We start from the raw sequence: 23842 nt of genomic DNA on the forward strand, positions 1-23842 counted from the left end.
ACTATAGTACTGCATTTATTTTAAAATAAGTAATAAAATAATATTTTCTGCATATGTTGCAATGCGATACCAACTGTATGTTACTATAGGAAACCCTTGGCTGGAGGAGATGCTTGAACTTCCTTTGAGGTATGAAAAGAGTAGGCATTCTTACTTGTTCTCTGCTGCTGCTAAGCCTGAGTTCATAAATGAAGAAGGGTTTTGCTTTTATGCTGAAGCCACAACACATGACATGAGCTTCATGCATATTAACTGAGTGGTTTGGGAAGGGCAGAAGAGAAGAGTTTTCAATGTCTTACTTTATAACAAAAAAAAAACCAGTAGTGTGCAGAAAAATATCATCACTCCATTGCCTATGTCTTGGTCATATCATATCCTTTGTGTTGAAAGTACACTTATTATGAGTGCTGGACAATGTTGAGAGCAAAGGTGATAGTAGGTTGGGGTCATCATATCCATCCATTGCACTGACAGAAATGCCACAACTTTTTGGTTGACAAGTTATTTTTGTGTAAGTCTTTAGCTTAACTGTAATTTCTCCCAGTTATGTTCAAATGAGATCCTTCAGTGACTGAGCTGTTATGTAAAAGAGACTCTTTTAAATAATAAGAACAAATTTTTGAAAGTATTTCTTGTCCTTTCTTTTGAAGAGCCAGTCTGTCTCATGAGCCTGTCAGGGTTAGTGGTGTACTGAATGTAGTGTTGTCTGCCAGATAGCCACCATACCTGTTTCACTGACCCATAAAGTACTTTTCACTGTGCTCAAATGGAGCTGCCAGCCTACATTTTCAATCTGCTACTCTTGCCTGAAGTGTTTAAATACTACCAAATGACGTTTCCATGAGAGTTTTTGTTTGGAAGAGTAGGATTTCAGTCCATTTTAATGAATGCTCCCAAGCTTCCTAGCTCCCACTATGTCCGAAATCTTTTGTTTTACCTACATCCAACAAAATAATTTGAGAGGACACAAGAACAAATTTATGGAAGACATGGAGAACAGTTGCTTTTCTTCTCCACAGTGAAAATTTTCATGGGTGCATGTCTGTGTGTGGTCCAGTTTGAGGTCCAGTATGAATGCTAGATCTGTCCCATCTCTGCTTTTTTCAAACCAGCAGTTAACACAGATTGCAAATCACAGCCTCCAACCCCCACTTTCCTGAATGTGAAACTGAATGTGAAGGGCATGAGCATCTGCAGAGTGATGCACCATTAGTGAATTATAGTTTCTCTAGTATATATTCCTTTATTATAGCAGCCACAGCTTATTGCAGTAGAGAGTGATAAGCAAGTCACCCTTCAGCTGTAACCTGGTGTTAGCTACAGCAGGAAGTTACTGCTGGCTTTGGTATGTCAGTGGCATCTCTTGTATGTGTATGCCCTAGGGAGAAAGTGATGTACTGAGACCTGAGATAATGAGTCTGAACAGTTGTGGGCCATGGATGAACTGGGAAAACCTCACCACTCAGATCATACACAAAAAATTATTGAGGTTTAGCTTAAATCTGGCTTTGAATTTTAGAGAGTCTAAGATAAAGGTTAGATGAAAGTCTGAGTGACTGTAATAATATTGGCCACAGTTTCCAAGAAATGCAACTGGAGGAGAGTGGCAGCTTGAGAGCTGTATTTTTATTTGTCCTACACTGGAATGAGCAACTGTAGGCAGAGATACATAGAGTGAAGCTTGCATTGCATGGAGGAAAAGAGGTCTTGTATGGTGGTAACCCTCAGCAGGGAGTAGCTGTACTTGCATTTACAGATGATGTTACCTTAATACGAAGAGAAATTAGAGTAGTAAGTATTGGGGAAGAGTATGTGGGAAGGATCGTCCAGGGACACGTGAAAAAAGGAATAAAAGACAAGATTCTAGAAGCCAAGGAAAGTATTTTAAAGGCAGCATGGCCACACATACCAAGTGTGATTGCTAACAAAGGTAAGGGTGGGGTACTGATCTAAAGATTTTGGTTAAGTAATTCCTGAGATCCTGACTGAGTTAACAAATTGTACCTATAAGGTAGCACTAAAACTCCAGACAGCAGCTGTAAAAGGAGAAGGGTCAGTGGTTGGAGAGATAGTGTGATGTGAATGCCACTGTACCTTGGAATGGAAAAGGGGCAGGTGAGATTGGGAGTTACTGAAAAGACTAAGAGAAGGAGTATTTTAGGAGGGAAGTGGAGGTGGGGTGTGAGACTGTACAGTGGACAAGGGGTGTGTTGTGTGGTAAGGGAGCAGGAGGAAGGCTGGAGAAGGGAATTAGAGTCTCTGGTGGTAAACCTGATGGAAATTATGAAAGTGTTGGTGGTAACTGGGGTGGTTGCAAAAGAAGATTAGTGGGGGGATATAGAAGAAGATGTAGTGGGGGGATGTTACCCTGAGCTGTGTGGGCAGCTAATCCAAATTCAAGCTGTGGTGCTTTGATGGCAGGACAGTGGGTGGCGCTTACATTCTGTGAAAGTTACCAGTCTCTCCCCAGAACAGGTTTCTGAGAGACATGAAATGTCAGAAAAATCGCTCTGAGCTCTATATTCATCCGGAGTTTGCTTTCCTGCTTTCTCGTTCTTCCAGCAGGAATATGTTAGTATGTGAGGTCAGTAGTGAGCAGTAGGATTTCTTTTGAAAGATCAGGTACAGTCAGAGGTTCTTACCTGATGTGTATTTGACAAAATGTACTAGAGAATAGTACAAGAGATCTTAAGATCTCTTGCCTCTAAAACTGGGCAGCTGCTTTTCCTCTCACACCAAAGGAGTTGGGAGCTATAGCATGTGCCGAGGATTTTAATAAGAGGGACAGGACATGCCTGGTTTCTCAAAATTAAACATTTTTCATTAGAAGATGCCAGCAGTATTAGCAGTATATGCTGGTGAAGTGTGGGCTGGATGAAAAAACTGAGATGCATTGAAAACTGGCTGAACAGCCAGACCTGGAACATGGTGATCAGTGGCATGGGGGTCAGGAACCAGCTGTGTCTCAGTAGAGGGGCTGATCCTTTCTAATGTCTGTTAATGACCTAGATGATGGGGCAGAGTATACCTACAGCAAGTGTGTTGATCACACAGAACTGGGAGTGGTACAGTTAATGTACCACAGGATCTGTGCTGCCATCCAGAGGAACCTTGACAGGGGAGAAGTGCACTCACAGTGGATCTCATGAAGTTCAGCAAAGGGAAGTGCAGAGTTCTGCATCTGGGGAGAAGCAGCCCCAAGCATCAGTATATGCTGACCAGGAGTCAACCAGCTGGGAAATGGCTTTGTAGGGAAGAACCTGGTGGTCTTGGTGGACACCAATTTGACTGTGAGCTATTGTGTGCTCTGGTGGATGAGAGGTCCCACAGTACCCTGGGCTGCGTTAGGAAGATTGTTGCCAGTAGGTTGAGGAAGGTGATCCTTTCACTTCATTCCGTAAGGTCATATCTAACAAGTTTGGAGCTCCCCACTACATTGTCTTTTCAGTAGTACTCAAAAGCTATCTGGACAGAGTCCTGGGCAGTAGATGATTCTGACTGAGCTGGGAGGCTGGACAGTATGACTTCCTGAGGTCCCTTCCACTATCCACCATTCTATGACATTGCCTGACCAGTCTGGTGGCCTGTTATGATGGAGCAACTACAGTGCTTGACAAGGGAAGACTGTGATATCATCTGCCTGGACTTGGTGGTGGATAAGGAATTGGCTGGATGGACATAGCCAGCCGGCTGTGGTCAGTGACTCCATGTCAAAATGAAGGCCAGCGACAGATTGTGACCCCCAGGACTGTCTTGGGACTGGTGCTCTTCTGTCTCTTTACTAGTGACACAGAAAGTGGAACCAAGGGCACCCTCAGCAGGTTTGCAGATGACATGAAGCTGAGTGGTGCAATTGACACAGCTGAAGGATGGGATGTCATCCAGGAAGACCTGGACAAACTTGAGAAGTGGGCCTATGAGAACCTCACAAAGTTCAACAAGGCCAAGTGCAAGGTGCTGCACCTGGGTGGGGATAATTCCAGACATGAGTACAGCCTGGGAGAAGAGCTGCATGTGAACAGACCAGTGGAGAAGGACTTGGGGGTTCTTGTGGATGAAAAGCTGGACATGAGCCAGCAGTGTGCAGTCACAGCCTGGAAGGCCAGTGGCATCCTGGGCTGCATCAAAAGAGGAGTGGCCAGCAGGTCAAGGGAGGGGATTCTCCTCCCCTCTGCTCTGGCTTCATGAGACCCCACGAGGAGTGCTGTGTGCATTTCTGGGGTCCACAGCACAAGAAGGTCATGGATCTGTTTGAGTGGGTCCAGAGGAGGCCACAAAGATGATCATAGAGCTGGAAAGAAAGGCTGAGATTGTTGTGGTTGTTCGGCCAGGAGCAAGAAGGCTCTGAGGAGACCACATTGTGGCCTTCCAGTATTTAAAGGGGCCTTGTAAAAAAAGATTTTTTATGTGGGCAGGTAGTAACAAGACAAGGAGGAATTATTTCGTACTAAAAGAAGGAAGATATGGATTAGATGATAGGAAGAAATTATTTACTCGGACGATAGTGAGGCACTTGACCAGTTGCCCAGAAAAGCTGTGGATGCCCCATCCCTGGAAGTGTTTTCATGTCATGTGTACTAAGCCAAGAATTAAGTTAGGGAGTGATTGCTTCAACTGTTCCACCTCTAACAGGCATAAAAAAAAATTTTAGACAGTCTGACATGTCTTCCAGGCTGGAAGATTAAAAGGATAATTAATAAGGGAGAAGCCACTTGCAAAAAGCCTTTCCTTTATACTTTTTCCTCCCTTTCATTAGTAATTGTAGTGACTGCTTTGGGGAATGAGGGGGTGTAGATTTTTCTTTCCTTTGCTTTGCTTTGGAAAATGATGTAAAAATTAGTATCTCTTCTGCTCAGAAATAGTAGGCAGCTCCAAAAAGAGTTCACAGTCAGTCTGCCAAGTAAGTGGAGAAATACCATTTTAACTATCTATTTCTGGTATATTTTTGGGCTGCTGATCACTGTTGGACACCAGCTGTTGGAATTTTTATTCCTGGAATTGGGAAAGTCAGCAAGGTTGTGCTCAAACAGGTTATGTGTCAGAGGTTTGAAAACAAATTTTGGAAGCGTACATGACAATTTGAATAGCTAAGCTGGGTAATTCAAAATGCCAGAAGTCACACAGTCAGTAAATTACATGGCCATATCAGAAAGTTCTTTGTTGGTTAATGTAATCAGAAGTATATAAATGTATTAATAAATGTGATGACTTTAAGGGGAGTGCTTCTGTTGGTATGACTGCAGGAGACCTTGTTGATTGCTAATACTGTAAGACCTCATTACAGAGACCATCTCCCAAAATAGCAATAGCCTGTAGCAGGAGCATGAATGCATAACGTGACTCATTGGCTTGGCTTTTAACCTGTACTTCACTGCACCTCTGTTGAATGGGGAAAAAGCCAACCAACAAAAAACTAAACCAACCAACCAAACCCCACACCACTGGAGGTGCACTAGACACTTCAAAATAAAGCCATTCTTCTGGAGCTGGAAACCAGCCTTGTGAAGAGTGTTATTAAGAAAGGGAAAGGCTGTGGAGTTTTGGGTGGGCTGGGTTGTGATGAATTAACAGATTAAACTAAGTCTATCAACCTTCTGCTCATATGAGACTTGAACAGCAACATCTGCTGAATTGCACTGCTTGGTTGAGTTTTAGCACTCCATTGTTCAAATGCAGAATCTGTGCAATAAAACACAGCTGCAGTCATGTGTAGGCAGACACGCACTAAGGCACTTCTTCCCATAATTAAATCCGTGATACATTTCATAGAAAGTAAGTAATTTATAGAAAGTGAGTAATTTTTAATAACTGAATATTACCAAAAACCCCACAAATGCAGTAGACACAGTAGTTTCTGCACCTATTATTTATTGTTACTGCTTTAACATAATGAAAAATTGAAGCAGTCTGCCTCTAGATTGTGGGGAGAAGGGGAAGGAGGTAGCTGAAAAATGACTGTTTCTTGAGTTGCTGTCTTAAACTACCACTGGAATGTATTTTTATCTTGATTTTTTTAGATCACAGCAAGTGTTCTCTTCAAATCATTTGGTGTTACAGTAAGAGAAATGCAAGAGAAATGTTAATACCTTTATTAGAAGCAGTGTGTAATTTATTTCATTTGTGCATTTAAAGGTTCAGATAGTGAAGAGGATGAAGATATGAAAGAAACACTGAAGCAGAGCTTAGAAGAAACAAACAAGCAAGAAGGTCTGTCAATTTTTACTGTTCTGTGTTAAAAAGCACTATTAATTATGGAAGACAGAAAAACTGAACTTAAAATGAGTTTTACAGCCAGTAACTGTTAGGAATACTCTAAACTATGCTGGGCAGTCTTGAGTAGTGAAGAATGCTGTGATGAGTTATAAATAAAAAAAATTTCTAACCTGAAAAGTATGCCATCAAACTAAAACTCTATTTTATTGGACACCACAGGGTACTGATCAGTTAAAGACTGGACTGAGTTCACTTTGCACCAGTTTAATATGACTGTTGTCTCAGAGCAGAACTATTGACTAAATACCTGAACTTCTGAATAAATAATTCAAGATTAGCTATCATTTTAAAGTAAAGCACTCTGGTCTCCTGAAAGAGCTGTAGAGTTATGCACATGGTTGAATCAGCATCACATCTGTCCATTCACATCATATCTTAAATTATTTGAAATTGTTTTCATTCTTTTGCTTTTGAGCTTACTGGTGGTGTTCAGTGTAGTCATGCATTTTTGGTGACAGACCAGTGTACTTTGAAAAATTTTATTCTGCTCCTCTGCCTGATGGAAATAAACTAAAAAAAAACCACAAAAAAGTTGTACAAGCTCAGTGATAAAACTGATTACTGAATCTTATGTTCCCAGAATTTATTCAGTTGTAAGTTTACCAGCTGTTACTACACACTGTTGTTGAATGTCCAGCATTCATCTCCAGCACTGAAAGTTGGGTGCATTCAGGCCCCCCTAGTACTGGGAGAGCAGTGACATTTGGTGCATGCAGGAGGTCCCACTTCTGATGCTGCAGTGCAGAGGCATCTGACCTTATGAAGCAGCCTGGCTTCAGATGAGTCACAGCTTGGACCTTATTCTATATTTTTGCACAGGCTTAGTGGCTAAATAACATATTTTAATGCAAGCAGTTATCTGCAAATGGTTCTATGTCTTTGTTTGGTTTTGTTTGTTTCTGTGAGCATGTAATATTTTTCTTTAAGCATCTCTCTTTTATCAGTAGTTCTGGATGTTACAGGAAAGTCCAGAAAGATGAGAGAGCAATCAGTGATATGATCTCTGTTCCAAGTCTCAGCCTTGCATAAAACAGCCCAACAATTATTAAAGTTTTAAAATTCTAATTCTTTTTTCATGAGAATAGACAGGTCTTTCTTTTTAATAGGATGTGCTTGTGTCCTCCTAAAGCAGAAGATGAATAATTCATGAATGACAGTGTGTCTGAAAGCTGCTTTAATTTTTCCAGCTACATTATTGATATTAATATTTGCTGTGTGTACAAACCTTGTCAAATTTATGGTATTTGATCACTAATGCCAAGCAACTGGTGCCCAAAATAACCTAAATGTAATGCAAAAACAGTTTCTTTTTTGAGTATTATGAAAGTTGTTGGAGATTAAGTCAGATGAGTACAATGCAATTTTCCTCCCCCCTGTCAAAACTGTCACAGCCCTGATCTAGACTATTCTTACTGCTGAGAATGACTTTTTATCTGCTTACCTGGCCTACCTAGTAAGAGTGACAACACTGCTGCCAAGTCAGAATGTAGGTATGGGCATATCTCTGGATAAGGGACTGGAATGAAAATACTGAAACCTCTCTGCTTGTTATGTGTATGTAGTTTTTTGTTTTAATACTTTGTTTATTTTTCTTGGTGCATACATATGGGTTCTAATCTTGCTGTTAGTTTGACCAGTAAATACAGAGTTGCAATTATGATCTTAAATTAATCATTGGGCTGCTCCTGGTTAAGACAGTGACAAGCTGTAGAGGTGTTTTCCACATTTTGTAGTGTTGAAAAGATAGTATAAAACAAGGAGAGGAAATATTTTCATCTGTTTCTTAGTGGTTTTTTGCAGTCTGCTGACATTACCCACAGAAATAAGTTCATGCTTTATGTAGTAATATGAGAGTAGTTGTGTTTATGGCTAGTTATCAATTGCATTTTGACATCACAGTCTTTTTTTATTTATACAGAACTGCGAGATGCAGAACTGCAAGATGCAGAACTGCAAGAAGCTATCAAAAGGAGCCTTGAGGAAATGTAAATGAAGATACTTCAGTACATTAACACCATGCCATCAGAACTGCTCACAAAAAAGGAAGCTTGTTCCATCTATTTACAAGGGTTCAGAAATGCCACTTTCGAAATGTCTTTAATTGTTAGATTAATAATCTGATGTCCTCTGTCATATTGATGAACAGCTGGAGTTTATTCATATTCACAGCAATGTTGTTATGTTTGATAAAAAGAAATTTTTAAGCCTTTTCATATTTGTTTCTAAGGGGTGATGACTAAGTCTCTACAATTTAGCAGTTTGAAATTGTTGCCTAATTAGTAGGCTGGTCTTACTAGGTATTTTGGGGTTCCTGGTTGTTCAGGTTTCTTTTCTTAAATTGGTTCTTGTATTTAATTTTTTTGTCACAAAATGTCATTGTCTTTATTTACTTTTTCATGTAGTCTTTGCACCAGATAAAAATAGTAAACTCCAGTTATCTCAGATTTGCCTGGCTAATCTTGTTATAAAGAGAAGCTTAGATCCCAGGGTTGTTGAACATGTGGCCTAACTCTTGCCTGTGGCTGGTTTTACTTCATAGGCCATAATTTTGTCTCTGTCCTGTTTGTTATAAATGTCTGAATCAGGACCACAGGCTTTACAGTTAGTTTACCAGCTTTTTTTGTAAATGTGTTTGCTTTTTTAGAAGTGGTAGAGTATTTGGGTTTGATGGCTTAAAGTTTGATGACTTCATTGCCTCTCCCTTACCTGAGGCAGGAACAACCTTTTAAGGGAACAGAATCTAAATAAACTTTCTAGTTTCTGTTTGGACTACATGTGAAAAGATTTAAACTGTAATATTTCTGTATACTATGCTCTTTGCTCTCTTCTGTTCATGAAGAGGTGGCATTGGATAAATGGATGTAAATGTGCTAATTATTTTTGTACTGTCCTTATTTTAAGTGAAATTATTTGTGTTTAAAATTATCTGTCATCTTTCTCAGTTTTGTTTAAAAATACCTATGCAAACTGTCCAGCTTTACCAGCCTGTTATCCTTCAGTTAATGATTGCTGTCAATCAGTAAGAAATCTCAGTGTAATAAAATGCCAGCTTAATTCTTTTTATGATTCACTCACCTTGCGAGTTTGCTTCTACCTGCTGTATCCTTAAATACTCATTATGCAAGTAGATACTTTTTGTGCAGAATATGATGTGGGGAAGACTGGATTTTTCTCACTCTTCCAAAGAGTCAGCATAACTACAGCTGTTTGTCATCATGGTTAGAAAAGCTGGAAGACTGACACTGGTTTATTTCTAATCATCACCCTGATATAATTGCTATCTCTGAAGCAAGTAGAATGAAGGAAGAATCTAGTGAGGTATCTAGGACTCATTAGCAATTGTACACCTTGAAGAAACTGTTCAAATGCCAGAAAATATTTTGAAAACTTACAGTGCATTTGAGTGTGACTCCCAAGTGTTACAGGGTGAACAGGACCTCTTAGTGGTTTTCCCTTGTGTCTGTTGCTTGTTTTTCTACTGCCAGTCTTGGGTTCATTGCACTCCTGGTAAAATTCAGGTGTGTAGTTCACACTGCTGCTGAGAGAGCCCTATTATGGGAGATTTTGAGTTGTCTTTAGCTACGTAATTTACTACTGTCTTTAGCTTAAATCAGTTCCAGAATTTTTCCCACCCTTTTTCCCAGTGCTTCTGTTAAAGGGTGGAATGAAACAGAAAACAATTGTCATCCTCAAAAGCATCTCTTAAGTTACAGAAGCTTTTGGGCAGGTTTTTTTCCATATAGATCCTGAAGTTTCAATTTCCTTTCACATGAAAAGATGTTTCAGTCTGAGAAATTTCTTTGACTCAATGGTGTTTAAAACCTGGACAGATTGTCTTCTCCAAAGTCTGCTATGTTATGATTATGTACTTTATTTTTCATAACATTTTATTCTGTCATAAATTTAAAGTTTGCTTGTACCTGATGGGCCATGACTTAATTGCTTGCATTAAAAAAAAAGTCCTGTGTGCACACATATTCAGTATACTTGAAGCTCCACTTATTAAACACATCGTATTGGCCTTGTCATCTGCTTACCAAAACAAGTGGCAAATCCCAACCGTTGCTGCTTTGGTTTTTATAAAAAACCAAATAGAGTTCTGGTTTCTCTATAATTTTTATAACAGTAGTCTTCATAATCTGCAATGTCTTGAAATTTGGCCTCATTTTGAAGAAAATTTTGGTCTCTTTGAGGTTCTTTTAACTCAGATTTTTCTTTGTGAAATTTTCTGCCATCACAGGCTTGTGATACTTCTGTTTCCAGAAGAACAGAGAAAATGGGATTCTTAAAACACTGCATGTACAGACATGTGACTTGTTACTCACCAGCATCTTGTGGTTGAACACCTTCAACTAGAAAAGTTGTCTTGTAAATGTGTTCCAGAATTCAATGGTTTTGTCTGGTGAGTCTTGTTTAACTGGCTGAAATTTTTGAGGTTTGTCCTTCATATGCTGAGAAATCTGCCTGAGTTTACAAGCACAACCTGTCTGCTAAAAGGGGCTTGCCCAGTACATTTGTAGTAGGAGTGATTTGTCATGCCCTTTTCAAGAGCATTTACTTCTGTGGTGATGTTTGAGTTCAACCTTCGTTAGCCTAAAGTAATTCAGTAGTGCTTCTTTGTATTTATCTTTAATGAGCAAAAAGTCTAATCTCTACCTGACTACCATCAGGTGTTCATTTCAGTGCTCTTAATTTCTGTATGGTAAATGTGTTAAGTTTTACAAAACTGAAACCGTGACAATTTGAGATTGGTATAAGGCTTTTAATTCATTGGTTCTTTGTGTGCCACATTCTTACGAAACAAAATCCCTTTCTGATCATATTCAGAGACAAGGTGAGATGCCAAATAAGCCAGTGCAACTGTTACTAAAGTCACCGAACCACTGCAGTGTTATATCTGCCTGGTTGCTTCTGTTACTTAATAATATTAAAAAGAGAGGGAGAGATTAGCTGACTCTAAGATACTTGCCTTGTATGTATGTTTTGGGTGGTGCGTTAATTTTCGTAGCTCTTCAAGGAATACAGAAATGACCACCACTGCTCCTGTAGTGGTCATGGAATGCAAACCTTTATGAAATCTTTACCAAATATAGTGAAGTTTATAGAGGTATGAAGTTACGCCATCATCTTTCTTAAAAGGAAAGTGTTCTATCATCTGCTTGCAGTGTCCTGGCTGTGTTTACAGTGACTGCTGTAAATTGGAAGGAGGTGAGGAGGATGAATGATGAATTGTTTCAAAATTAATTCAGAAAAACTGGCTTACATTAGCACAAATATACTTTCTGGCAGTTCTTTCCAGCTAAGCAATTTTATGAAAGTCTGCATTTGCATTTTTCTTTGGTACTTCTAAACCCGTTCAAGTTTCCTGTAGAAATTCTTAGTTCAAGTTGTTTGGTGCTTAGTAGTAACAATCTGGGTCAAATAATATGGCTTGAGAAAATTCTAAAAGTGTACGTAAACAAGTTAGAAAATTTATGGCAAATGGCAAGAACATGCCAAGTGTGTACTTGAATGGCAAAGCTCTGTGTGCATGGAAATTTAATGTAAAGTTCCCTTTGTAAATCTGTGCAAATTGGCTTTCACTGACTGCAATATCCGAATTTCTGGTAGTCCTTCCCTTTGATTTTTTGCTCAGAGCTCCACTGTCAATCGACCGAGCATCTGCAGCTGTACAGAATGCACTGGCTCATTTAATCGTCTGCTTTGCTCCAGTGAGAATGAACTGCTGCGTGCCCCAAAATGGTCATAGAAGCTTTCAGATTGCTCCTGAGACAGAGGGCTTCATTCACACTTCTAACAGGCCTGGGACCTCGGGGCTTGCCCACACAGTAAAACAACTGCAGCGTGTAAAGGCAAACCCACAGCTAGTTTTAATTAGCATTGGTAAGAACAGCAGTAAAGGCACAGCAGCACAGGTTCAGCAGGTGTGAAGTGAGGAGGCAGCCTACTGTGATAGCAGACATGTATTTTCATTGAAAACATACCCTGAAAAGTCAGGTTGGCCCATCGTTGTTGTTGCAGTGCTGGAGAGACTGCAGGCTGGTTTTTGTTGGCTGGCCTGAGCCATGGATGCATCCTTCAGCCATGTCTGGGAACTGTTGTGTTTCCAGAAGACCTGCGCACAAGGAAGGTTCTTAACCACCGAATTATTTGGGTTGGAAGAAGCCTTAAAATCATCTAGTTCCAGCCTGCTGTGGAGAGGAACACCTCCCACTAGACCAGGTTGGTCAGAGTCCCATCCAAGCTGGCCTTGAACACTTTCAGGGATGAAGCATCCACAGCTTCTCTGGACAACCTGTTCCAGTGCCTCACCACCCTCACAGAAAATAATTTCTTCCTAGTATCTAACCTAAATTTCCCATCTTTCAGCTTGAAAATACTAAATTCCTGCAGGTGAAGGCAGGAAAATAAGCCTGCATGGCATTTCTTGGGTGTGGACTTTCTCTTTGATCCTGTTCCATGACAGCTCATGTGTAAGTGCTAGGATATGTGACAAGGTATATATCAGGATTTGAAATAAGGCAAAGCTGGAACTAAGGTGCTATTTAGTAGTGTTACAATTTGCGGTGCTTTTGGTGTAGGCCATCTCCCTGGCTCTGGGGCTTCTACGGATGCATCAGATGTCTGAGACCTGGGAAAGTTGCTCTTTCTGCTGTCTCAAGGGACTTTGTGCATGTGAATGAGACTACTGTTCATTGCTCTGTTTTGCAATCAGCACCCGTTTTTTACAATGTTGTAGTTTAAACAAGAGACAGCCATTGTTTTCACTGCTGTGATGGGAATGCAGGAACAATGGGACACACACCCTCTCCTCATGTTTTTGCTGGTGCCCATAGCCAGAGCCGGGCTGTGCGGTCCTTCACATGAGCACAGATGTGGGGACATGGGAGAAGACAGGGATGTTAGCATGGCCTCACCAGCAGTCCTGATCATGCTTCACCACTGATGGCAAGGAGAATGAAATATGTTCTTTGTTTCATGTGTGGGGGCCCTTCCTCCTTCTTACCTCCCTGAAGGACCCAATTCCTGCCTTTTGTGTCCTCAGAATTCCCCCAACTGAGCTGTGAATCACTTTCCTTCCCACAAGAATGGACCCCAATCTTTCTAGACCAACCAGTTATTATTTTAGAAAAGTGATGCCAATTGTCCCTTTACATACCTCAGCAAAAATAAAGGAGGTGGGGGCAATTACTCTAGAGAGCAGGAAAAGCAGTTTTCAAGGTCCTTCGAAGTCTCTGGAAGGGAAAATATCCCAGTTTTTACAGGCAATAATTTCAAGACTTGTCCTGGAAGACCATTTTTGCTTTTAAACTTGCATTTTGTTTCCTCAGTTTTGCTATTCCCTCCCACGTAAACTCTCCTTTTGCTGTTAAAGAGGTTAAGTCAGCTGTGATACATTTGGACACTTAGGGCTGTTCTGCATCTCTGATTCATCTGACTCAGCTGTTTTTACCTGTGGAGAGCTGTTCATGTTTTACATGTTCAGAGCTGTTCAGCTACTTTGATTTCTACTTTTAAAACCCAATCTAATTGATGCTTAATAAATTGGCATAGGAAGAATAGAAGGATCCCAGGAAATAAATGGTAGCAAACTATGTGTCATGGCTACAAATGGGTTCTGGTTGGGGGGGGGAATGGTTTTTAATTATCTTCTATAGAGCTTGTAGAGAGATGGATGGAACATTTGTTCAAATGAAGCTATTTCCATGAGCTCACAGGCAATAAGCCTTGCTTATCCAACCACATGGAACAAAGAAAACTCAGGCAATTAATTTAACGAGAGTACTCGGGACATGATATCATTCTGAATGGACGAGCCTGAGAAAACAGCTATTTTGAATCACAGCAGGATAAGCACACAAAACAGTATCCCTGTGCAACAAAATCCCTCTTAGCTGGGTGCCAAAAATTGGTCTGTTAGAGCCATGGGGTATTTGCCCAAACCTCGTCTTTTGGGATAAGCAAATTCCTTTTTAAATACTCACAGTAGTGGCAAGTAAAACTTATGTGTGACTTGAATTGCTGGTGCTTGTGAGAGAGAAGGTGCCATTTCATACAGGCAAATTAAATATGTTCTTGGGACAAGTCATTACTAGATGTAGATCCATTACCTTGGCTACCATGAAATAGATTTATCTTTTCTCTCTAGCATAAAAAGAGAACATAAACCACTTTTCTTTCCAGTAAGCTTTTTTGTAGAATCCTACAATAACAGCTGATGAAACAGCTGCTTTTCTGCAAGTAGTAGGGGGCTCTTGCAGTTGGCAGGAGAAAGATGCACTATAAGTAGCAGTATCCAAAGTACCTTTTTTTTTTTTTTTCTTTAGGAATTCTGTTCTGGTTCTGCTTGCAGTAAGGGTGTCTCTGATTTAACTTTTCTCTCCTTTCAAGCTTCTGGATTTTAAAAGCTCTTTATTTTTTCTCTTCTTGTTTCTTGCACTTTCCACTGTTTTCAGTTTTGTAGTTTACTTTTTAATTAGCCTTAAATAAAAATAACATTTGGGTAGTTGTGGATTTCTTGTTTTCTTTAATGAAAGGGCAAACCAATGAACCAGCCATACAGACCAGTTCTGGAACTCAAATCCTCATACCAATAGCTCCCATCTCACACAAAGTTAATACAGATATTGAAAATATCTGTACTGCAGATGTACTACAGCCAGAGTTCATGCTGCTTTTGGCTGGTGCAGGTTTTGTTGCTTTTGTCACAACGGGGAGTGCAGACAGGAGCGGGACAGCCCGGGGTCTCTCTGTGCCCCGCAGGGTGACAGGAGGAGCAGAGGCACCCCACGGCCGCCGTGTCGGGGTGTGCGGGGGCAGGTGCAGGTGACCCTGCGGTGTCGGTGACACCAGGGGACACTGGGCTGCTGCGGCCTCCAGGGCTGTGTGCGGAGAGGGCAGAGACCAGAGGGACAGGGAGCTCTGGGGCAGGCACCTCAGCCAAGGCTCTGGAGAATTCTCTCACCAGGAATGCCTGAGGGAGCCGGGTCTGTTCAGCCTCGGGAAGGGGTGACTGAGAGGGGACCTCATCACTGTGATTATGTACCTAAAGGATGGGTGATGGAGCAGCCTCTTCTCCCCGGTGACAAGTAATAGGACAAGAGACAATGCACAGGAAGGGAAGTTTCACCTGAATACGAACAACTTCTTTACTGTCGAGGTGATCGAGCACTAGAACAGATTGCCCAGAGAGGTTGTGGAGTCTCCCTCACTCGATTGGGGCAGGGAGGTTGGACCAGCTGACCCAGTGTGGTCCCTCCCAGCCTGGCCCGTCCGGTGATTCTGTTGCCCCCCGGCCGAGGCGAGGCGGCCCCGCCGCGCTGCGTGAGGCGGCGCCCGCGGGCCCGGCGCGGGGGCGGGGTGGCCGCGGGGGCCGGCGGCGGGGCGGCTCCTTCTTTGGCCATGAGCGAGGTGCCGGCATTCGGCCGCCGCCGCCGCCTGCGGGACGCGGGGAGGGAGCGGCCGCAGCGAGGTTCCGCCGGCGGCAGCGGCGGGTGGGATGGCCCAGGCCAGGATCAGCGCCAAGGCCAGCGAGGGGGCGCAGCAGCAGCCGCAGCAGCAGCAGCAGCAGTCGGGAGGGCAGCTCCGGGGCCGCTTCTACCGCTCCACCTCCATGGCCGACCGCTCCAGCCGCCTGCTCGAGAACCTGGACCAGCTGGAGCTCAGGTGGGGCCGGGGCCGGGCGCTGGGAGGGGGCCGGGGAGCCGGCTGGCCCCGAGCCGGTGGCTCCGCACGGCGGGCCGGCGGCGGGCGCGGAGCCCTGCCCCGGCCGGGCTGCGGGGGGGGCGGTGTGAGGCTTCTGGAGGGGACCGAGGGAAAAAGGGCTCTCCTCCAAGCTTAAAAATGGGAGCTGCTGCTCTAAGGTGAGTTAGCGTGGCCTGGAAATACACGAAAATAGGATTATGTATAGGAATGTATGAAAGTAGACGTTTTTCAGAGAAAGCGCGAAGGGCTGCTTCGGATGTGTTACCCCTCAGGGTGCGGGGAGCCTTTCGCAGACGGGGATGGGCTCTGCGAGCTGTGGCACGGCGGGTGCGAGCATCGTGCCTGTCGTCCCACCCTGTCGCCCCTGTCCCGCACCTGCGGACAGGTGTTTTATAAGAAGATGCAGGAAATCCGAGGATAAAACGTGGTGTCATTCAGGCTCTCGGAGACTTTGGCTAGCCTTTAAGCTGCAGTGCTGTATGCTGGCGTGTGAGGCTTCTCGTCTGCCAAGCCTCCCTGTGCACTTACTGGTTCAGCTGTGGATGTTCTTGCTGTGTTTGTGTCCACCTCCTCTCTGAGGTGTATTAAAACGTGTCACTATAAAATGTGAACAGCATTGCATTCTGCAGCTGAGGTGTGTTTTTTCAAAGTTATTGAACATGCTGTGTGCATTTCATTATTGTGCCAAGACATGTCCTGACTTTTTCTGCTACTTGACGTTCCCTACCTAATGCCATTTGACTTTTTTCCCAGTTTGGCCTCATGAGAGATGATACCTTGCCTTTAATCATCTTCCCTGTCCTCTCAGCTCTGCTAAATTACATAGTGTCCTTTCTGAGGTGGATGGATGTGCAGGATGCCACTGATTCACCTCCTCTGGTACTGTTTCAACACACCCTTTCCTTCATTACAGCTGCATATTGATCAGCAGCTTTCACAGAACCACCCAGAACGTTTCTAGGACTTTCCTGTAATTAAAAGAGCTCTGTGGGATGCAGGGGTTTTATTTCCCCTTTCTGCCTGCATTACTTTGCATTATTCAGGAGTGGACTCGATGTGCTGTTATATTAGCCTTTCACTTAGCTTGATTAAATCTCCTTGAAGTCCTTTGCAGACTTCTCTGAATTTGACTAAACAAAATCACTGTCTGCAAACAAGTCTCACTGCTTACATCCAGGTCTAGGTGTATGATGAATATATAATCCAAAAATTAGCATGAGAATATGCAAAAATGTGTTTTAGATTTGCTGAGTGACTCTGAAACAAAGCAGACAGTTTGGTTAGCCAGCAATTAAACCCTCAATTAAACTTCCCAGTTTGCTGTGGTTCTTTCAGACAGCCATAATTCTAAATGTGGAATAGTAATGAGAGAAAAAAAAGTCTAATTTGATAAAAGCCACTCAAGTCTTATGCTTTTGTTTTTGTTTTTTTTTTTTTTTTCTATTCACAACTAATCAGCATGCTTCATTTCAAATTTATTTTGACAGGAGGAGAAACTTCCAATCTTTCTCCTTGTCCAGCTTGTTTGGTTTTGCTATAGACCCTCAAGATGTTGCTTGTAGATACAATAAGTGAAAATTCGTCAAACTGAACTACGGCCTTTAATTAAAACCCTCAACAATCCTCAGTTCTCAAGTTGCTTAAAGTCAACTGAGCTCTTAAGCAAGCTTCATCCCTCTGGAAACCACAGGATCAAAGAATGTTTTGGGACAGGAGGGACCTTAAAGGTCACCTAGTTCCAGCCCCCTGACATGGGCAGGGGCACCTTTCAGTAGACCAGGTGGCTCAAAGCCCCATCCAACCTGGCCTTTAACACCTCCAAGGATGGAGAGTCCACAACCTCTGGGCAACCTGTTCCAGTGTCTCACCATCCTCATAGTGAAGAATTTCTTCCTGATACCTAATCTAAGTCTACCCTCTTTCAGTTTAAAGCCATTGTAAAATGCTCCAGTTTGAACAGCCTTCCCTTTCTTTCCACTGTGAGAGCTTCTTTCCCAACAGTAATGGGGTATTTTTGTACCTCCCTGATAGGTGTTTGCAGAGGGGATTTCTGCTGTATGTAAAGTGAGCAGGGAAGGGGAATCAGTTTGGGAGGGAGTGCTGGGGAGCGAGTGCCCGAGGCAGAGGTGGCGAGGGGGCAGGTGGCACGTTTGCCCCTTGTAAGGGCTCGGACCTTCGCCAGTGCCAAGATATCTCAGGAGCAGCTGGAAGCCAGACCAGAGGCTCTGTTTATGAGTCACTGCATTCTGTTGGTTGTGTTAAGTGAAAACACAATTTTAGGTGTGATGATACATGAGGTAAGTCAGATTCTTGCTGGGTATCTTTTATCTTCATATTTGGTGCTTTTTATCTTGTTTGGATCAATCATGTTCCACCAGCATTCATTTCAGTGTTCACAGGACTGCTTACCTGGGAGAGGACACTCAGCTGGAGGGCAGCCTTCCCTTTCTTTCCACTGTGAGAGCTTCTTTCCCAACAGCTGGAGGAGCTGAGGATGCCAGGGTGAAACCCCCTGTTTTGTCTCCCTCCAGTGTGCCTGATTAGCTCCATTTCAGGAAAAAAAAAGCTGTTCCATCCTCAGATGTTTCTCATTTCCTTTGAAAACTTATCTGAACCTCCAGCCCGTGGGCTTTAATAGTGGGCTGTTTAAGTCAGTCAGTAGTTTAAAGGACAGGGTTATTGCAGCTGTCCTAAGAAAGCGGGTGTCATGTTTCTCATCTGGAAACAAAAGCACAGCCTGGTCCACCTGTTTCTCAGGGGAATGCTCTGCTCATGTAAATGGTATGTAGCAAAAAAAGGCATTGCTCACCTAATTGCTCACAAACAGGGAAAATCAGAAGTAAGGAATGTCTTTTTCAGTGTTAGGTAATAGATGGAATATTTAGTTGAGGTTCAAAGCAACAAATTTACTTGGATTGTTCAAAGTAAAAATATGATTGGAGGTTTTCATCTCTAAAGAAAAAAGACTGTACTTCTGCATCAAAATAATTGATAACTGGGCATAAATATGACTATTTTGTGTTCTATTTTCTTCGCCTTTTATGCTTTGGTTGGTTGTTTTTTTGAGACTTGGATTGTGTTTCCACCCCTTCCCACATCAGTCACCTCTGTTAGAGGTTTAAATCTTCCAACTGTGTTTTTTTTAGTCCCCCACACAAGGAAAGGAAAGATTTACAGAAACCTGTGAAGTTAAGAAGCCATGCATTTTAGGAAAGAAGTTATGAGAACTGACTGCATGGTGTGATCCTGACACATTATTTTTCTGAAGTTGGTGTGACTGGTTTCCATTTTTTTTGTTGGGTTTCCCCCCACCCCCACTAGAGCACTGTTCCGAAATGACCCCGTCCCACTGTTGTGTGGTACTCTATATTGTGGTTTGGGAAATGGTGAAAATAATTCTGAAGTAGCAGTTATTGCAAATAAAATAGTTCTTCCGATTTGGTTACATTACCTTTAGTAAATTAATGTCAATCAAAGCTCTAGTTGCTGAACTGTATTTTTCTTTTTTTGCAGTATGCAACATTGATTCTGACAATTTGGCTTTTAGGTCCTACCTCACATACCAAGCTGGCCTTTGGAAGCAGTGATATTTTAGGCATCTCTTTAGAACTGTACCAGTTCAGGATATATCCCTGCAATGCAGCTTTTCCACATTCTTCTTAGGACCCAGCAAAGCCTGTGGAAATCATGGGCTGATCTATCTACTGAAGGCAGAACTTCAGTTTTTACATCAGTACAATGATATCCAGAATCTGATTTTAAAACACTATCAAAACTGACAATCTGCACGTCAGATTTTTAATTTACAACTTTCCAGTGACTAGTTTTTTTAAAAAGGCATGGCAAGGCATTTTGAAAATATTACTAGACTTCCTAAATTATAAAGTGAAGACATCTGAAGTATGAAATGACTCCACCTGCCTCATTGCTCTTACTAACCAGTCCGAAATAATAATTAAAAGTATTTGCTCTTGGCATGAATTTGCATTGCATTAACTTTTCCCACTCCTCCTCAGAAAAAACATTAAAGGCAAGGCCTGAAGCCTGTGCTTTCACTGACTAAATTAGGTTAAATATTTTGTAAAACAGAATCATTTGTGAGCAGGCTGCTTGTGAAGAGTGACTATATCCTCAAATGCTCCCTTTTTTTTTGCTTTCACCCTCTTTTCTCTTGCTGCTGTTTTTCTGAAGTTACCTGCCTTGAGCCAGCCTGTGAGGAAGGAGCAGCAGCTCCGTTCCTGTCCCAGGAGACGCGCCCTCATCTGCAGAGACAGCAATAAGCCACCGCTGTCTCAGGGCAGCACCCAGAAATGTTGAAGAGTGTAGAGCACCTAAGAGACTTAACAATGTTTTGGTTTGTTTCCCCTTTTCTGGCCAGGTTTCGTAAACATTTCAGGATAGATGGAGATTCTTGTGATGCAGCCAGACCTCCCGAGCTGTGCATTGCAAACATCTCAAACCATCAGCCGGGTTCACATTATACTGTTGCTTTTCTGTGTGGCCCAAGGACGAAGAGTTGATGGTTTTGGTGCAACTCTTGTAACCAGTTCCAGGTTGGAAAATCCTCTGGAAGCCCCTACCCTCAAGTCTCAGAGAAAAGCCAAGGGAGTGGGACATTTCCCTTTTTGTATCAGGTCAAGTAAAGTGTTGCCTTAGAGTTCTCCAGTGTTCTTTTCCATTATTCAGCTGAATGCAAAAGCACCCTCTTTAAAACTGTGGTGGGGAATAAGACATGAATTAAGAAACTAGACTCAGATTTCTTATGGGGCATTTTCACATTGCCCATGGTGAGCTGAGTCTGCACTTTATACCACAAGGAGAGCAGGCTGTGGGCACAGAACCACACCTTACCAAGACCCAGTAGTTACAGTTTCTGATGGACTTTCCCCTTGTCCTCACTGTGAGGCTCACATGTCAGCTTGAGCAATGTAATGGGACTGGAGTAGGGGTCTGGCTTCAGGAGGGACTGAGTTTCATGCTTCCTTGCAAGCCCAGAAACAGGAGCTGCTCCCACAGAAGCTTCCTCCCTGTGTGAATCAGTGAGCATCGTTCCATGGAAAGTACCAGTGAGAGTGGGAGCAAGCAGTCCAGCATCTTCTCTCAGTGACCAAGGCACACCATTTGTGTCGGGGAAAGCCCTGTCATGTTAGTAAAAGTTAATAGAAGTGTGTGACCTGTGTCCCGCTCACAGGGTTTTCTCCTTTGTGAAAGGGCTTGTTTGGCGCGTTGCAGTTTTTCTGCAGTGTTTGTTGCTTTGCAGGTGGATTCTGTGGGTTCTGCTGGCCTGGCGGTGGCACAGGGAGCCAGGGCCCCTTGCTGCCTCCATCTCTGCAGCTGCCACCCTCACTGCCAAGTTCCCTGGTGGGGACTCAGTCCCTTTCTCTCCTAGTTAGGCAGATGATAATAATTGCCAGTTGGCTACAGGACTTCTGCTATGGGGCTGTAGTACCATCAGGCTCTGCATATCCAAATTATCCGCAGAGTAAGATAGAACAGCACTGTCAGTGAAATAAAAGATGAATTGCTGTTGTTTCCATTTGCCCCTCCATCTGTTTGGTTTTTTTATTTATACTGAGTCTTGAAAAGATAGAGAATATCATGAAGTCAGAGAATCTGTCTCATGGATAACCAAGAACTGACTGCACTTACTCTAAGCCGAAGTTTAAAACAAGAGTTCTTTGCAGCTATATAGGTGAACAGCTATTTTTTTTATTTAAACATTTTGTTTGGTTCAACCACATACAGGGTAGAGGCTTTCCGTGATGCAGCATCTGCCATGGAGCAAGAGAAAGAAATTCTGCTTGAAATGATCCACAATATACAGAACAGCCAGGATATGAGGCACATCAGTGAAGGTGAGAAGCTGCTTTCCTGTACCCTCCAACTGACCCAAAGTCTAATCAGCCCGTTTTTTTAGGGAGCAGCTCTTTGTGAGCAGCACTCTGCTGCTAGTAAGGGTGCAGCATTGGAGCCAGCTGAGGTTGTTGAAGTGTTGCTCATTATCCTGAGATCTCTTCTTCTTGACTAAATTCATGGTGTTCAGGTGGATGGAGTACCATGAACGTCACTGCTGTGTATGTGAAAGCCTATACTCAGTTCACTGATACATTTTCAAAATCAAGATTAACATTGCTTTCCTGGGGGAGAATCATTGATGATGATGATGATGATGATAATATAGCTGAAAATGATTTTGACTACTGGACAGGCATGAGTGCTACAAAGCGTACAGCCTGCAAGAACCTGATGATTAAGATCATTGTCGTAGTTGTGTGATTCATGGCTTTAAATATATTCCCTAAACCTGATTATTAGGTGCTTTAAATTGGTGGTTTATTGGCTCTTCAAGAGCCTACATTTCATATTTTTGAAAAGCAGCTATACTTTCAGAAAACAGAAAACCAGTTTTTTCATGGCCTCTTATTATATCTAGTTTTGTCTTTATGACCTTCTGGGGTATTCTAAATCTCTCCCTCAGAAAGGCACAGAAGTCCTTAATGAGCTAGTTCTGTTCCTGAGTGTTTCCTCATAATATTGTATGTTTTGCTTTAAAGTGACACAGCAAGCATTGTGTCAGCAGTGGAAAAACATTGCTTACAATTTTAGTAGCGTTTAATGCCTCATTCCAAATCAGATACTGGCTTCTATGAAATGAGTATGACTTGGGCAAATGTAAAAAGCTCATTTCTACCTTCTGGAAATCATGTTGATTGTCACTTAAAAAAGAATGTTTACTGCCAAGTTATAGCAGTTTGAGTGTCTTGATGAGCTATTTGCACAGGAAAGTATTTGCCTGTAACCAAGAATATTTTCTTGCTTTGAATTGAGGTGAGAGAGAAGAACTGAATTTGACTGCTAATCGCCTGATGGGCCGAACCCTCACTGTGGAGGTTTCCGTAGAAACCATCCGCAACGCGCAGCAGCAGGAATCCCTACTGCACGCCACCAAGATGATCGATGAGATCGTCAATAAACTCCTCGATGATTTGGAAGACGCCAAAATGCGCTTAATGTCACTTTACGGTGCGTGCACGTCCGACGTGCCAGCGGGACCCATCGATCAGAAATTTCAGTCTGTGGTCATCGGATGTGCCATTGAGGATCAGAAGAAAATCAAAAGGCGCCTAGAGACTCTGCTCAGAAACTTGGAAAATTCTGAAAAGTCCATCACATTGTTGGAGCATCAGAAATCATCTGTTCGGCAGTCTTGCAACAGTAAACAGGATTAACGTATCCTCCTGGCTACTTCTGGCAAACCACAGGATGAGCAAGCGCCCGAAAAAAGCACACAGAAGCCAAGAAAAGAATTCTCTGTATGAGCACACAAGCATATACACATCCACACGCACCAAAGTATCTTTGATTGCGAGGTGCAAGCATTTAATGGGTTTTGGTAGCATTGGCATTTTCTTTTGGCAATAAGGAATGCTATCAGTTCTTCTGTAGAGTCGGTAACTGCTCTATTGCAAATTGTAATTGTGCTTCTGCTGAACTGACAGAAACTGAAAATCTAGCCTTTCTCCATTCTCCTGGGTTTTTTAAACTAAAGTTGTTTTGTCCTATCATGAGATTTCAGCTTTTCTCTGCTGCATATGTAGTGTGTGAACCAGACTTTTGGGGACAAAAGAAAAATCATGGCAATAAATCAAAAGAATTAATAAACCATTTATGGTATTTTCATAAACAACACAGTGTCCTACTCATTACCATTTATAATTTTGCACTTTTTGAATATTTTGAATAAACCTATCACAGTACTAGAGACAGACAGCTACTGCCCAGTTCGTAACTGAGGAAGTGAAAAGCAACACATGTATCCCAGGGATTACCAGCCAGGCTACAAATGACCTGACTCTCAAAATCC

At 42.4% G+C, this 23842-nt stretch overlaps 2 protein-coding genes across 4 annotated transcripts in view; both read left to right on the forward strand.

The window, feature by feature from the left end:
* The window catches only part of ZNF451 (zinc finger protein 451), a 33895-nt gene extending 24561 nt beyond the window's left edge, over positions 1 to 9334 (forward strand). For 2 of the 3 annotated variants that reach the window (XM_041477457.1, XM_041477458.1), the window contains exons 14-15: positions 6133 to 6207; positions 8192 to 9334. In XM_041477457.1, coding sequence (XP_041333391.1) covers positions 6133 to 6207; positions 8192 to 8262 — 146 coding nt within the window. In that variant the 3' untranslated portion in view covers positions 8263 to 9334. The remainder of the gene's footprint in view (positions 1 to 6132; positions 6208 to 8191) is intronic. The other variant, XM_041477459.1, reaches the window with a different exon arrangement.
* A 6262-nt stretch (positions 9335 to 15596) lies between these two features.
* On the forward strand, positions 15597 to 23665 carry BAG2 (BAG cochaperone 2). Its single transcript, XM_041477393.1, has 3 exons — positions 15597 to 15939; positions 21724 to 21833; positions 22807 to 23665. Exons 1-3 carry the CDS (start codon positions 15773 to 15775, stop codon positions 23205 to 23207), a joined length of 678 nt encoding a protein of 225 aa, XP_041333327.1. The 5' UTR covers positions 15597 to 15772; the 3' UTR covers positions 23208 to 23665.
* The last annotated feature ends 177 nt before the right edge of the window (positions 23666 to 23842 follow it).

The sequence above is a fragment of the Pyrgilauda ruficollis genome, unplaced genomic scaffold, assembly GCF_017590135.1.
Source record: "Pyrgilauda ruficollis isolate IOZ18807 unplaced genomic scaffold, ASM1759013v1 scaffold40, whole genome shotgun sequence".
Classification (NCBI taxonomy): Eukaryota; Metazoa; Chordata; class Aves; order Passeriformes; family Passeridae; genus Pyrgilauda; species Pyrgilauda ruficollis.